The sequence below is a fragment of the Siniperca chuatsi genome, linkage group LG9 (assembly GCF_020085105.1).
Source record: "Siniperca chuatsi isolate FFG_IHB_CAS linkage group LG9, ASM2008510v1, whole genome shotgun sequence".
NCBI lineage: Eukaryota > Metazoa > Chordata > Actinopteri > Centrarchiformes > Sinipercidae > Siniperca > Siniperca chuatsi.
Genome location: NC_058050.1, coordinates 6,225,993 through 6,243,054, shown reverse-complemented (window position 1 = coordinate 6,243,054; position 17,062 = coordinate 6,225,993). Strand labels below are relative to the sequence as shown.

General features: G+C 39.3%; 1 protein-coding gene across 1 annotated transcript in view; it reads right to left on the bottom strand.

Moving 5' to 3' along the window:
* Positions 1–11,920, bottom strand: part of syngap1b (synaptic Ras GTPase activating protein 1b) — a 137,765-nt gene extending 125,845 nt beyond the window's left edge. Inside the window, 1 exon segment of the mRNA XM_044207783.1 lies at positions 11,566–11,920. Coding sequence (XP_044063718.1) covers positions 11,566–11,587 — 22 coding nt within the window. The 5' untranslated portion in view covers positions 11,588–11,920.
* Between the last annotated feature and the right edge of the window lie 5,142 nt (positions 11,921–17,062).

The following is a 17,062-nucleotide window of genomic DNA, read 5'->3' as shown; positions in this document are numbered from 1 at the left end:
CTAATTAATTCCTACTAGGTCACTACATTCACAATTTAACATATTATTATTATAACATATAGTCTTGTAGATAAAAACAGCTTATTCTAAGGTAATGAAAACACAATTTTTATTTTCAGGTGATTATACACTAATCAAAACATACAAATATGGTGATGAGACGGAGTACAGGGCTGTGGTGGGTAACTTTGTTTCATGGTGCGAGCAGAACCATCTGCAGCTCAATGCGACAAAGTCAAAGGAGCTGGTTGTAGATCTACGGAGGGCCAAGACACCAGTGACCCCGGTTTCCATCCAGGGGGTCAGTGTGGACATTGTGGAGGACTACAAGTACCTGGGAGTACACTTAGATAACAAACTGGACTGGACCAAGAACACTCAGGCTGTTTACAGGAAGGGCCAGAGCCGCCTCTATTTTCTGAGGAGGCTGAGGTCCTTCAACATCTGCCGGACAATGCTGAGGATGTTCTATGAGTCTGTGGTGGCCAGTGCTATCCTGTATGCTGTTGCATGCTGGGGCAGCAGGCTAAAGGTAGCGGACGCCAACAGACTCAACAAACTGATCCGTAAGGCCGGTGACATTGTGGGGGTGGAGCTGGACTCTCTGGCGGTGGTGTCAGAGAGGAGGATGCTGGCCAAACTACATGCCATCTTGGACAGTGTCTCCCACCCACTCCATGACGTGCTGGTCAAGCAAAGGAGCACCTTCAGCGGAAGACTCATCCCACCAAAAAGCACCACAGAGCGCCACAGGAAGTCATTCCTGCCTGTGGCCATCAAACTATTTAACTCCTCCCTCTAAGGGTTAGTCTGTTTGACCCAAGGTCACTAAACTGGACATTGAGCATTACATCTCCGCCATAATTAATAATAATTGTGCAATATTCTGTTTACTACTCCCGTGCAATATTAGTTTTCCCTTGTTAGTTTTTCTTATTTATTGTTACTGATACTATATACCTCAATTACTCTCGACAGTACATCCACCTCTGCTTATTACTATTATTTATTACATAATTAGTGACATTGTATTTTATACTGTACTTCACCATCAACCAGTAAACCCACTTGGTACTCGACACTTAGTTTATCTTATACTTATACCAACATGATACTTAATTTATTTGTGACCTGTTTTATAGTGTATCATATTGTTTTCTAGTACTTTCTCCTGTGTGCACTGACGTAAAGGCGAGCTACTGTAACAAAGAGTTTCCCTATGGGGATCAATAAAGTATTTCTGATTCTGATTCTGATTCTGATTCCATTTCTGACAATAGTTCCTCCTAAATGTTGCACACTGGACCTTTGATTGACAATACTTCATTTTCTGTCGTTCGATTAATTGTTTAGACCTCTCAGACACTGACGTAACAGAGTAATTAATAAAACCTCACACAAAGCTGTAGCAGTGTTAACCCAGGTGTAAAATGCTGACTGAACAATATGTTAGCACTGAAAGACATGATTTTGGAAATCACCACCATTTGACACACTATACCATCTATAACTTATTTATACCAGAAATCTAATATTCTCCTTTGAAACAGCAGATATGCAAAATCTCAGTCCAGCATTTGCCACTTACAGTATTAGCTTATGAGTACAACCATATTATATCCTATGAGAGAAAACAACCTAGCATACAGTAGTTCTGTTAATTTTCTACTACATTGCATGTGTTACATAAAGCCAGACTCCAGGACCAGGGGGTTATGCCGTGGTGGCAAACCCACTTGGATTGTAGCATCTGCAAGGCAACCTCTCACCCACAAATAATGTCAGTGTGTGCCAGAGCTGAGAACAGTTAGAAAATGTTAGCAATGGGGTTTGCACAAAACTGTGCGTGCAAAAACTGCAAGGACAAATTACCAGAGAAGCTCATTACATGTAACTTCAGACCTCTTACAAAAAGAGGTGCACAAGGTGCTACGTTTCTATCTGTGAAAGGACTACTTCTGGCCTTAAAAACAGCAATCTTAACATCTCAGAATATTTCAACAGTAGGAACAGTGGGTTAAACATTCTCCTCTGGATTACAAAAACAATACTACATTGCCAAAAATGGCCTCTTTTGTGCAGTGCTCTTTGGATGGGAGCATTTATTTCCTTCTGGTCTTAAATGGCACTAGTAAATATTAGATGCTCTTGAGTGGGGCTTGCAATTTCCATATTTAAACGTGAGAATGAAGTGAGAACCCAAAATTAAAAGTGTGGTTTTGGCATCCTGCAAGCCCTTCTCATCACCATCCATTCCTACCTGTTTGACAGTGCCATTAATCAAAAACAACAGTCTTGTTGTTCTATTACATTCAATCCCATCCAGAAAAACTCCGAAAAAGATCAAACATAAAAACAAGACATCCAATATTAAAATTTACATTTCTTCCTTACACACAAAATTGGACATCTTTCTCAAAAACACAGACATCGCAACCATCTCTAATTCTGATCATTAATACCTTCAAATAATGGCACATATCCTCAATGCTGTAACATGCCTGGATATGGTCTGATACAGTAGGAAAAATACTCAAATCGAGTGTGGGACTGTGTGAAAAGGAGGCTAAATTTACCATCAGCTGTTGAGTGAGCCTGCTAACCTTTATGCGGTCCTTTTTGAGTGGAGGTAAAACACCACTACACACATATTACACACAATGACATGAATACACACACAGAGGCACAACCACATACACACATGGGCATGCAGACAAATATAGTGAACATTATCAATCTTGTGAAACTCTTGGGTAACGAATTGCTCTAATCTACATCTGAAATCGAGGCACAACCTACGTAATCTATTTAAAAAAACATATCTGATTGTAAAACCTTTCAAATGGTAATAGAGGACTTTTAAATGTTGGAGGCTGCTCACAACATAAGCACAAGAAGAGATTCATTTCCAAGTCAGATCTACACTTACAAAATGATTAATTGTGAAAATAAAGCAAAGCATGACACTTATAAAGGCCAGAGGGTAACTAAAGTCCTTGCTTGACACAAAATAGTTACTCTACCTTCTGTTCATGTTGAATGATGATCTTTAAATAAGGATTTATTTTGTTTTTGTTTTTTTTGCAAAACTCATACATTGAGTAAACACGCAGTTGTGGTCTTCAGTCCTGATAGTCATATTCCAAATATATTCTGTAATCTTACATATGAATTCACAAACCGAAAATCCAAATTCACAGTATTAACTTGTGTCATTAAGCTACTTTTTAACAATTGTACTAGATTGCAGGGGAAAACAAGTAAATCTCTGTAGAATACAACTACAGATCAAGCTAAAATATGCAGCTCTGTCTTTATACAGCAGTTGTACTGTTGGTACTGCCTGCTTCTGACCAAAGTTTACACCCCAACACTTTTCAGTTATTTTAATAAGCTATGTACATTGAAATTGAACCTAGCCTGATGCTGAGACATCCATAGAGCCACCATTGATAATGAAGAAGCAGCTGCTGCATATTTAGCTTTGCTGTACTTTGTTTATCGTGCTCTATGACTGCTTCTCTAAACTTGATAGCCACAGCCCAGATCACTGCTGGCTGCCTCATGTAACACACACTAACAGAAAATGGTTTAGGGCTGCAACTAACGATTTTTTTCATTATTGATTAATCTGCTGATTAATCGTAATGGTCTAACAAACAGAAAATTGTGAAAAATGTCCATCACATTGTCCCAAAGCTAAAGTTTATTGTTTCGAATTTCTTTTTGTCTGACTAACAGTCCAAAGCAATTCAATTGGCTATCACATAAGACAAAGACGAAAGGCTGGAACTAGGGAATGTTTGGCCTTTTTGCTAGAAAAAAAAAATCAATAAAATAATTAAAGGTCCAGTGTGTAGGATTTAGTGCCATCTAGCGGTGAAATTGCAGTGTAAGCCGCGAAACTCGCAAAAAACACAAATGGCCCTATCTAGAGCCAGTGTTTGGTTTGTCCGTTCTGGGCTACTGTAGAAACATTGCAGTGCAACATGGTGACCTCCGTGGAAGGGGACCCGCTTCCTCTGTAGATATAAACGGCTTATTCTAAGGTAACAGAAACACAATGATTCTTATTTTCAGGTGATTATACACTACTGAAAACATAAATAAATAAAGAGATATTATATGGCATTTCTGCCAATAACTCCTCATAAATGTTACACACTGGACCTTTTATTGATAATATTAAATTTTCTGTAGATCGATTAATTGATTAATTGTTTAGGCTCTAAAATGGTTTACATCCTAAAATGTCTGAAGTCAGTTTCAGGCACAGAACATGAGCATGAACACAGAGAATCACAAAAACCCACATACTGTTAATGCTTAAAATATTCTATTTCTTTATTTGATATTTTAATGAAGAGAAAGATGCATCTGGTTAATCATTTATTCATTCAATTTCTCTGCCCACTTAATCCTTTTCTGGCACACCTGGGGCTACAGCCTATCCCAGCATGCACTGGGCGGATGGCAGGACATTGGGCAGGTCGCCAGTCCATCACAGGTTGAACACAGATAGGCAGACATCCACTCAAGCTCACATTCATACCTACAGGCAATTTAGAGTCTCCACTCTAACTGACTTGCACATCTTTGCAATGTGGGAGGAAACCAGAGAAAACCCACACAAACGTGCAAACTCCGCACAGGAAAAGCCAAGGATCAAACCTGGGTCTTCTTGCTGTGAGGCGATAGTGTAAACCCCTAAACTACCAAACCTGTGGTGGTTACTTTCATGAACACATTAAGTGCAGTGGAATACTCTTTTGGACATGAGTACGATTTTACAGTGACCAATTAAATGTATCGACATGTTGCCTCTCGACTGAACCTGCCGCTGTCCAAACTAAATGAAACTTGGGTGCAGAAAATGCATACAGCTATTTTGTTCAAGTCAATTAATTTGGTGAATAGGGCTGCAACTATCATTTCATTGTTGATTCATCTGTCAATTTTATCAATTAATCAATTAATTGTTTGGTTCATAAAATGTCAGAAAATAGTGAAAAATGCCCATCATAATTTCCCAGAGCCCAAGGAGACTTCTTGAAATGTCTGTTTTTTTCCAACCAACAATGTATAATTTACAATGATATAAAACAGAGAAAAGAAATAGTTGCAGATAAATTTTCTGTCAATTGCCTTATTAGCTAATCGATTAATCAACTAATCGTTTCAGCTGTAGTGGTGAATACTTTACCTACTCCCCGTTGTGTGCACTTTCAAGTATGCATTTCAGATTGCAAGCTATACACACCTATCTCACACAATAAAAGTTTCCCTGGAACCATACAGTTAGTGACATTTCCTGAAAATGGCAATCCTTTTATTTTCAGGTTCTCACTTCTCAACAGTTTTGTCATGAAATGCTTTCATTCTAACACCTTGTGTAATTATAAGTAAGTAAAAATAAAACATTCATTGATATTTTACCAGTCTCACCAGAATTTTTACATGTTGCCATGGCATTGTGCCCAAAATTGCCTCCTTGCTGCTCAAAAAAATGCTGTATTTTTAGAATAGAGCAATTAACATCTATGTATTTGATTACAAAAAATGCAAATATTTAAGGGGACAGAGGTGGGTTATCATGCTGCTAGCAACAATGTTAAAGAGAGCTGATAACTTTAGTACTGTTTTCTCAACATTGTGATACATGTTTACTTGCACTAATATGGTCAACTGTAAAAATCAATGTTCGTCATTTGAGTCCGAAAATGTACTCCTATAATACTGAATATTCCCATTGTTAAGTGAAGGTCATATGTTTCACACTTATTCCAAAGCTGAATGCCTACTTGGTTCAGCCGAGCTGGTACTGTACAATAATTTCCATAACCTGATATTACTGCTTCCCTCTACTGAACTGAAGCCTTTCAGCCTCAGACATATAACCAAACATGCACTTTAAAAATGTACAAATACAAAACTTATATAAGCAAACATATACACGTACACATACACAGAGGTAAAAGTAGAAAAATGCCTGAAATGAAGTGCTCTACTGGTGCCTGATTAAACAGCCCAACAGTGCAGTATAGTCTTGTTCAGTGTGTGCCGAATACTAGACGGAGCAGAGAGCGCTGTATTCCTCATTCAGAGATTGATAGCCTGACACTGATGTTTAATCCAGCTTCAGGCTTCAGTGCACGGAGATGTTTTTTTTCTATTAATTTCAGAGGCCATTATTTTACAGGCTGTAGTAGCGGCCCTTATTTTACTGGCCCACAAGGTACTTGAAATGTAGCCTACTACTTTAAGTGCGCATGTCAAAGGAAATAGTAAAATCCACCCAGCGTACTGTATATATTTTTAACTATGCACAACTCTATTTAACATAGGCTTTTTCAGCCATAGCACAAAATATGCGAAACAAATATGGGTTTCATATTATATTTAATAAATACTTTAATCTAATTACAATACTTATCACTTGGCAGAAAGTACACTTTGTGAAGTCATCTCAGTTTGAAAAGTTTTACTGGGAAATACAGTACAACTGTAGAAAAAAACCTCTAGACACAATAGTTCAATATCTTACAATTAAATAATTTTACTAGGCATCAGGGTGTAACTTAGAGAAAACCTCAACACGTACCTTTGAATGAAGGACTAAATAATATCCCTTCATGCCATGAATTCATGTCTAAAAAAATAGTCCATTCATTGGTCACCCCATGACTCATACTACTGACATATGTACAGTAAGTTCTCACCCTGCCTTGGGTATTTGACTAAAACCTCACAGTTCTGAATCATGGGCATCCATGGGATTGGATGACATCATGCCTGCAAACCTTATGAGCCAACCATATCCAGAGGGAGATCATTATCACAGATTGGCAGCCCACTGATTGGCTCAGGAGAGAGGAGGCAGCTCATCCTGACCTTTTTGCTGTGAGTGAATCCTGACAAGATCAATCAAAAGCCATGGCATTCTCTCTCTGCACAGACCCATTGAGTCATTCCACTCAGGCTTTGCAGCAGAATTGAATTACCCACCCACCCAAAGTGTAGCTGATACTAAAAAGCCACTCCTCCCAGTTTCAGCAGCCCCCATGTAGATTTCCCGAGTATCATTAATGCACCAAAGGCTCAGGAAAAGAGTCTGGGCATTCTTTACTAAAGCTAGCTTAGTGTTGGGAAACAGATTAAAAAAAAGGATGAGCTAAAGACTGAACTCAATCTATTGATACTGAACAAAAGGACAGAGAGAGTGGCCACATCTGGACTAAGGTTTAATTCATTCTTTTCCAAAAATAAACCATGCAGAGCCTTCCACGAACACTCCGCAAAGTAAGATATTAATGTTTGTGCAAGATTGAAAAAGCGGCCTACCTCACACTATATGCAGATGACATACTACACTATTGGGACCCAGAATACAGAAGGCCCCAATGGTGATAAAGAATGAATCTCCAGTAGAATGTCACATCATGTTCAGATCTCGACTAGGGCATCAGTACTTCCACTTGTTAGATTATCAGTGGATCTACATGGTCACAGTTCCTGGTTTAATATAGACATATTTTATGCTGCCGAGGTCAGATATTGATAGCCCTCCAGAGTATCAAAGACCTTGAAGTGTCTGCCAGATAATATGCGTTTAAACAAGCTTAGTAAGCGACTGCTATGCACCACCCTATGTACTTATTCATTGGATCCTTGCACATGCTGATGAATATGTAAAATATTATGTGAGTGCATTTAAATGAAGGCCTGATGAACACTGATTCACTTCCTATCTGCGTGCCAGAATAATGACATGAGTGATATTTCCTCAATATCTTGACATCATTGCATGTCTTTGACCAGAAAGCTTTGGGGATACTTGAAAAAGCTGAAAACACAGTCTGGTGTGACATTTAAATGTCCTGACTTGACACATCTGGAGGGGATTCGGCCAACCAAATTTAAAACGTCCCTGAACTTGTACAGGGGGTTCTTTGATTCGCGAAACATCAGATCACTAAAGATCTCTCAACACCAGCCGAGAAGCTCTCCGGCTGGAGAATTCAGCCCTACATGTGTGATTAAAAGCAAATCACTTCTCCCGAATGCTCATCACCGACCACTAATTCGACACAACACTTGAAAAAGCCGCCGCAAACGCATCTCCAATACACTCAGCGCCCCACTGGAGAATGAATGGGCTCTCTTTTGACAGATCATCTAGTGCACAGGGCTAGATGAATTTCGCGCATGCAGTACAGTAATAGCCTAACAGATGATGGTTCTTGGCACAGCCTGAGTAGTGGAGGGGTGTAAGACAGTCCCTTATGTCACATGGGAGAAAGAGGGAAAGAGAAGGAGGGAGAAGAGGAGTGCTGCAGTGCATTGGTGGTGCGCTGTCTCTTTAACTATGGCCATGCTTGACAGGAGCTGCTGTATCAAACTACTGTAAAATCGACAAGGCCAAGGATAGCTCAGTGGCTGGCTGCTTGCTTCCATAGTGTCCATCTGCACTCATGGATACAGCCATTGTAGAGATGGGAAAAGAGGGAGAGAGAGAGAAGAGACCGTGAGGGGGTAGAAGGGCATGTGTGTGTGTGTGTGGTATATATGTGTGTGTGGGAGGTTCAGCATGAGGGGGGTCGACCACAGCGGAGGAGAGAGAGAGCTAGAGAGAGAGAAAGGAAAAGAAGGAGAAAGAGATAGACTGAAAGGAGGTGTGAGTTTAAGAGAGAGAATGAGGGAGGAAAAAGATTTAGCCAAGATAGGAAGGCCTATCTCTGCTGCTGCTGCTGCCTGCCTCCCACTAACTGCCTGTTCATGTGAGCCGGTACTTGGCATGACTGCAAATGGCTTGCCTGGTACATTAGCTTAACACACTCGTCAATGTGGGCTCAAATATATCTGCAAGATCGTTGAGGGTTCCCCCCCTCTCGTGATGTGGATCCATATCTCATCACAAATCAATGTCACACTAATATCAGCCATCTTACCACATATTTTATCTGTAGATGTTGAGTCACTGTGCAGCAATAAATATCACACAGTGTTACATAATCACTTCGAGTAACCATGGAGCTTCTAATGTATAGGTAGACAGGAGAGATTGAGAGAGTATCTGTCTAGAGTGTACTGAGCTGGTTGGCCAAAATACATACAAGGGCTGCAACTTTCTATTATTTTCACAATTGACTATTTTTCCTTTGGTCTATAAAATATCAGAAAACAGTGCACATCACAATTTCCTAAATCCCAAGGTGTTGTCTTCAAATGGCTTGTCTTGCCCAATCAACAGTCCAAAAACCAATTAACGATGATATAAAAGTGAGAAAACCAGCAAATTCTCACAATTTAGATGCTGGAACCAGTAAATGTTTCAACTTGCTAACTTATTTCCATATATAATTACTGTCAAAAATATGTGTTGATTAATTTCCTGTTCAGCGACTAATAGTTGTGGCACTAATACATTTCTGATTTTTAACATATACATACATTTAAGGGGACATATATGGGGACGTTTAGATTTTACACTATAAATAATATAGAGTATATAATGCTAGAAAATAAGCAGGTTTACAGGTGTCATCTTCATTGAGGGTACAATTTGTAATAATATTACTGTAATCATGAAGTTAAAACGTAACTGCAGATTGGTGTATCTCCATATTGATATGCCTTACAATCCAGTTTACGGCTAAACCCTCAGCAGTTGTACCAAATTGGATAAGACTAAACACTGCTTAGCTCTGAAAACAATGTCTAAAATGAAACACCACTGTGCGATCACAGAGAAAGAGTACTCAGTGCCATCGCTGGCAGGTTTTGAAGGTGCAGCACTGTGCTCACAATTTCCTGGCAATGACTCCCAGAGTGGGCTTACACACACACACACACACACACACACACACACAGTGGCAGAGCATCTTACCAACATTATGCAACCAACTTCTATAGCTGCACTTGCACAAGAGGGCATTTTGGCCATTATCTGATTTGCTCTGAGGGAATAAAAAGCAGAGTGAAAAGGAGCCGAGCAGGCTGCCACAGTTAAATTTGGGCTGTCTTTTCATGTGCAGCTCAGATGATGACTCCAGGGTCACGGTGAAGTCCAGGAGCTGAGAGTTTAGTTTTTCAGGTCGAGACTAGTCTCCATTTTGGTGGAACCCATATTGTTCTACAAGGGGTTACAGGTCTGTGAGTGTGTGCTTGTATCCACACATAAAACATCACTCTCTCTCACCCTAACAGTCACATGCAGTACACCTCCACTCTCTCCTGAACCCACACACTAACTACACTGCCGCTCTCTTTCTCTCTCTCTGTCTCACACACACACACACACACACACACACACATTCACATCTACTCACACTCATGCTCCCCATCCCTACAGTTTTTGGCATCTATACCCTCCTTGATAACAGGTACTCACATAAACCACGACACCCCCAATCCTTCAAGGTTCCTCCAAACTTTGCGCTGGGTGTTCCATCTCACTCCGGTCTGACTCTGGCCATCATGTTTGAGGACCTCGCTTTGTCCAAATTAGCCCCTCTAATCACACACACACACACACACACTGCAAATTGAACATTTCGACTGGATAGATTTGAGGCAGCTCACTGCAGCACGCCTGCTCACATATAGCATTAGTCACAGTTGCAGTGCAATGATACCAAGGGGAATCTGCCTTTACCGTACACTGAAGCGCCTTTCACCCACTCACACTCGAGTATGGGGGAATAAAAGACCAGCAAGAATGAAGTAGCCTCTTATTCTGGTCATCTACATATTTTAGTTAGCCAAAGTTTTTGCAGGAGCCAGGATACAGTCCATTCAGGCTATTGACAAAATGCCAAATATATTTCATAAGATACTACATTACAGAAAACTACAAGTCCCAATAGAAATATTTCATGGGAGATAAAAATATAAGTATTAAAAGCACACTCTAAACTCATTATACTACACTGAGTGCTTATAAGAATATTATTGGAATTTTACACCAAATATAATAAAACCATTAAGTATGATAAGGGCAGTATAAACCTCATAATATATGACAGAGATACCACAAACAAGTATTATCTTGTCGCCATAAACTCCTTATGAGTACCATATGTACTCTATAACACCATAGGATTATTATAGGAATATTTTAGGAATATTACAGCATTTATTTCCCATCAACGCTGAGCAGCTGCTCTCAAACGGAGGAATGCACTCGCAAGAGTAGACCGTGACACCAGTACACATGCATACCTTATTACAATACTATAATTGCCGCATGCACAGGTCTATACGGACACACGCTGTGCTGGATCCTTGTGTGTCTGTGCGTACGTGTGTGTGGGGGCATCTATCTAGAAGGCACTCTAGGCTATTCCTATGCACCTGTCGGCTATGGTGCTTTTCGATATGCCTATTGCATATGATAGTGCCAGAGAGACAGAGGGAGAAGAGAGGGACAGAGAGAGAGAGAGAGAGAGAGAGAGAGAGAGAGAGAGAGAGAAAAGAGAGAGAGAGGATGGTGAGGAACGGGGGAGGAGGATAGAAAAGAAAGATGCAGTGGAGGGCAATAAATATAAAATATCTGCTCTGTCTTACCTTGAAAGGGAACATAGGACATGTTCCAACGGCATTGAACGTAGGCTTTGCGTCTCGGCGGTCTCTCGGTGCTCAGAAGTAACTGGGAACCAAATTAGAAATGAATCTGAAAAATAAAAATTAAAAAACACGCGATATAGTGCTATTCACAGTTGGAGCCGAAGGAGAGGCCATATTCCGCTGGCATCATAATCCACGACCGTTTATAAAGCGCCCGGTTCCCGGTGCATAAAAAAAATACAGGATGCAGAAATATGTGTGTGTATGTGTATGTGTATGTGTGTGTGTGTGTGTGTGCATGTGTGCGCGCGCGTGTGTGTTTATTTGCACGCTGCTTCTGAGGTGTGAGGGTGAAACACGAGTGAGTGTGTGTGTGAGTGTGTGAGTGAGAGAGAGAGAGAGAGAGAGAGAGAGAGAGAGAGAGAGAGAAGGGGTGGAGGACTGAGCACGCGCGCGCATGTGTGCGTGTTTCTGTGTGTGCGTGTGGGCGCACACGTTTCTCAATATCTATAGCCTATCTTTAGACTGTGCATTTTACAGTTAGTGCTCGCTTCTTGGAAAAAAAGATATTATAATAATGTTGCAGTGAGTGTAAATTCACTGTACTGCTTCAAGCTACAGTGTAGTGGCTACAGTAGTGTGTGTGTGTGTGTGTGTGTAATGCCCCAAAGGTAGTTTATGACTTTTACATACCGTAATTTACTTACTATTGTGAAAGAGCTTGGCTTGTACATTATACATTACTTCTTATTTTAATACAGCCTATTCTGTACAAATTAAATATAATTATTTTTTACAATACTTCACAGGTTAATGGGCCCATTTAGAAATTAAGGTAACAGATTTAAGTCTCTGTGGCAACATTGTAGGCTAGAGTGTTTTAATTACTACAGGTGATTAAGTCCACAGGTTATCTTCCATATATGTAGGGTATAACATCTGTAACAAATGAATGTTTTGGCTCTCAAAACTCTTACAGACATGTTAAAAACAAGCTTATTACTAGCTTCTCTGACAGCTGCCGGGGAACAGACATCCCCATTCAGTACATTCACAATAAACATTAAAGTTGGACTCTGCTTGACTACAACTAGCCTAATTCACATTTCTAAAAAAGGGAAAATCATGCGATGCTGGATTTGCGATGCACATGACCAAACACAGGAACTGCATCAAGGAGAGAAGCTGTGGAGCCAAAATGGCGCCCTGAGCCGGAGTATGCTGCCTTTGGGTGACGTGGGACAAATAGTACGACCCAGCGTTGTTAACACGTCTGGTGGAGGTAGAAGTGCTAATGTTATCGTTTACAAGAAGTTTAAGTTGTCGAGTTATTTAGGGTGAAACATATCTAAGAAATTTTTAGTCTCTGTTTGATCTAACTGTCACAAGTATTAAAGGGGAATTGACTGCAGCTGTGTTCAGCATACAGTTAATTGAAAAGGAAATAAAGGCAGCAACTCTGGGCTAATTTAACGTTACATGTACTTACATGTCTGACATGCATGTTGTCTTCCTTCTGTTCCTGCTTCAAACACAGCGCACCTGTGTTCAGGCTGATGTCAAAAGACTACATTTGTACTTTTTGGCGTTGTTTTCAACCAAAAACGCTTGAAATGTGTAGGCTATCATCACTACTGATGTGTTGCTCGCAAACGAGTCGGCTCTCTGAGTCGGCTCCTTTTAGTGAACGATGGGAGCCGGCTCCTTCTGAGAAAAAGAAAGGCATGACAACAAATGACACTTTTGAACAGAGCAGACATATTTTTTGTTACATATTATATCATACAAATTTAATTGAAAGATACTGTATATGTCTGTATAGAGTTGCACAATTATTGTTATTGTTTTTGTTATACAACTAGGATAGTTATTCATGAGATATCCAACTTTGCAGATGAAGAATCTCGCATATTTATTTCTTGCAACAAATAAGAAAGTAACCGAAAGTAACCGAAAGTGCCTGCTCTCCGAAATGAACGGAGTCATAAGAACCGGCTCCTTTCAAAGAGCCGTAATTCCCATCACTATTCATTACCTCTGCACTTCACAGCTTCAGAGGGACATTTGAAGGCAGCACAGTGCAGCGGCTGCCTTTGGTTTGGTTGAGGTGTGGCCGCCACCTTGTGGTCAAAACCAGCAGCTGCAAGTGCAGCTGGGGTCTGGAATCCAATTCAACCCAGAGTCTTCTCAGTCTATCCAGCTTTCCACACATTTTAAATATATGAAAACAGAGTTAGGGGGAAGGGGACACATATTCTCATGGGGACATGGGGGATTAGGGGATAATTTCTGCATCAATCCATAAATAAGAGGAAAGAAAGGGCTCTGCTCCATTCTCAAAATAAAAGTATAGCTTTTTTTTTTTTTTACCAGTCTCCGTAGTCCCTTACTTTCAATAAAATTCCTAATGTAACACACCTGTGCAGTAATAGGTCTTTTTCACAGCAGACACATATCATAGTAGCAAAAGCACAGGTATCACTAATAACATTAACAATGGCTCTGTATTATTAAAGTGTCCAAGAATGACAGTGAGGCAGCATGCACAATACAAGGATCCTGAAACCAAAGCAGCTCAATGAAATCAGACATCATTATTTTATCATTTACACCTGTTTACTACTGTGACATGTCAAAATGTCCAATGTGAAAAAGGCCTATTGACACGCCTTCAGACAACGACCACAGGACCAAAAAAGTTATTTATATAAATGCTAAAATCTTCCCTTAACCATGCTTTATACACAGTTTTGACTCCGCAGCTGCAAAGTAGGCTAATACTTTTCACATTAAAATGGTAAGAGAGAAGACAAGAAGATTTCAATTGTTATTGCTTGTCACAGGACTTCAACAGAGATGTGGTATTAATCTTTGGAGTCATTATTTAGCATTTCCATTCATCTTGAAAACTCATTGTAACTGGCACAAACACAAAATAAACATCTGTCTTTGACATTGGCAGCAGTAGTAAATTTTCTGCCAAAAAAAGTAGTTAATCTTTCCTACAGGACACGTTTGGCTGCAAGGCAATTTATCATCCCCATCAGACTAATTTATAGGGATTCTCACCAACATTGTTTGATTAGCACCTACAGTGGTAGTGATCAATGACAGAAGAGAAAACAGCTTCAGTCTGCTTTTGCCTTAAAGGTAAAGATGTGATGGACTTTCTCTATATAATTATGTACAATAAATGTTATATATTATCCCTTGAAAATAGTGTCTTTAAGTTCTGTTTGGAGCCTTTCGTAGAGGGTTAGGGTTAATAATGACCTGGGCCTGTATTTGCTAAAAGTGAAATTTTTGACTTAAGTGAAAGATAAAAATAAAAATACATTTACGAGTTTAAGCTATTTATTAATTTTCTTACAACTTAAAAAAGCTCTAAAGAAGAGAAAAGAGCTCCAGAGGTCTCTTAAGTTAGTTAAAATAGATCTTAGATGGCTGCAGTGCAGAAACAGGGATGAACACATACCCTCTGAGAGATGTTTTGGAGTGATTGTACAAAATATCATTGGTGATAACACATTATCTAAATCAATATGTATAACCCAGAATAGGGTTTGCAATGACTTCCCATTGATCTTCATTGTTTTCACTTGTTCATGTGGTATTCAATCCTCCTTACCATGATTTCTCTGATGTACATCATGCACCGTCAGACTTTCCTCCCTGCTCTAGTTTGGTTTTCTTTTTGTTTCCATTTCAGCCATTTACCTATTTAATCCCTAATTATATACTATAAATATATTAGATTGCTTTTAATTCCACATGTGAATTGCTACTGGATGTATTAAGGATTTCACACACAAAATCACATCTGTTTTCGCAGAAAAACATATCACTGAGTAAAATATATGGATTTTCTTAAAAGAATGAACAACTGGGTGGATGTAGGGTAAATCTGTCTTTGATTGGTTATTGCTCAGAGCATACATGTGATCAGTCATGTGATCACTTAAATGTTATTCTTACACTTTGTAAGTAGGAGTAAGTTGCTTGATAAATGTGTCACAGTCTCACAGTCAGAACAACTTTTTTTTCCCTAAGTTGGTTCTTCATAGTTTGATAAATACTGGCCCTGTTAATAGAGGTAAAGAGTCAATATTATTGACGTTTTGGGGACACTGGCCAAAACATACTGTTTGACAATGAAGAAAATTGGGTAGTGTTCACTGGCACAGTTTGAATTTATCAAAATTTGAATGAAGTTCTGAATAAAACTTTATGTGCTCTGTTTCCTCTTTAAATACAGCTATTTTTCAGCTGTTCCACGTCCCTAGGCCAATCAGTTGTTCTCTTAAATTCACTTACATGTGTGACATCCTCTTTCAAGAAAATATCCATTTTCACCTTTTTGCCGGTTTGTATACCACACATGGAACCAGAGACACCAGCACCCTAGTGTATACATTTCCTCAAACAGGACAAAGGATGTCTGAATCTGTGTGACAAACAGTGGTGGAAGACATATTCAGTTAAAAAGTACCAATACAACAGTATAAAAATACTCAACTACAAGTAAAAGTCCTGCATTCAAAATTTTAACTTAAGTAATTCGTTTTGTAAGCAAGTATTATAAGCAAAATACACTTAAAGCATAAAAAATACTTCTACAAAAAATGGTACTTGATTGAGTGATTTATTATTATACGTGACATTATTAGGTTGTTAATACCAATGCATAAAAGGCATAAGTAGCATTTTACTGTTGCTGTTGTTGTATCTGGTTGAGGTGGCGCTAGTTTTAACTACTTAATTTACAGTTTCTAATTTAGTGGTTCCCAACCTAAGGGTCAGGCCCCTCCAAAGGGTCATGAGATAAATCTGCTGGGTTGTGAGATGATTAATGGGGCACGAAAGAAGGAAAAACAAATTTATGCTGCCCAAATTGGTTATCATTATCACGTTTCTCTGTTTTAGTGAAACCATCAGAGAAGTTTAGAGGGGAAATCTCTCTTTGGTGGAACTGATAACAACTCATTGACAAATGAAATGTGAAAAGGGAACCCAACTACAAACTGCTTTTTTGTAAGGGTTCACAAGTCAAAAAGGTTGGGATTTTTAGTAAAAGTAAATCTGAAAAGTAAATAGTAAGCTGTCAAATACATGTAGTGGAGTAAAAAGTACAATATGTCCCTCTGAAAAGAAGTCAAGTAGAAGTATGAAGTAGCATAAAATGAAAATACTCAAATAAAGCACATGTACCTTAAAATTGTACTTAAGTACAGTACTTGAGTAAATGTATTTACTTAATGTATTTTAGATGTAGTTACTTTCCACCACTGGTGACAAAATAATCTCAATTCAAGGTCCACTGGCTAGCTTTTTTTGCACTTTCAACTGCATTGCACATTCTTCACCAGGGAATGGAACTGGCTCAGGTGTCACCACAACAAGTGGCACCTGAGTCAGTTCCATTCACTGAAGGAGACCAGGAGATGTGGTTGAAAGCCTGGAAAAAGCTAGTAAGTGGACCTTGAATTGATATTATTTT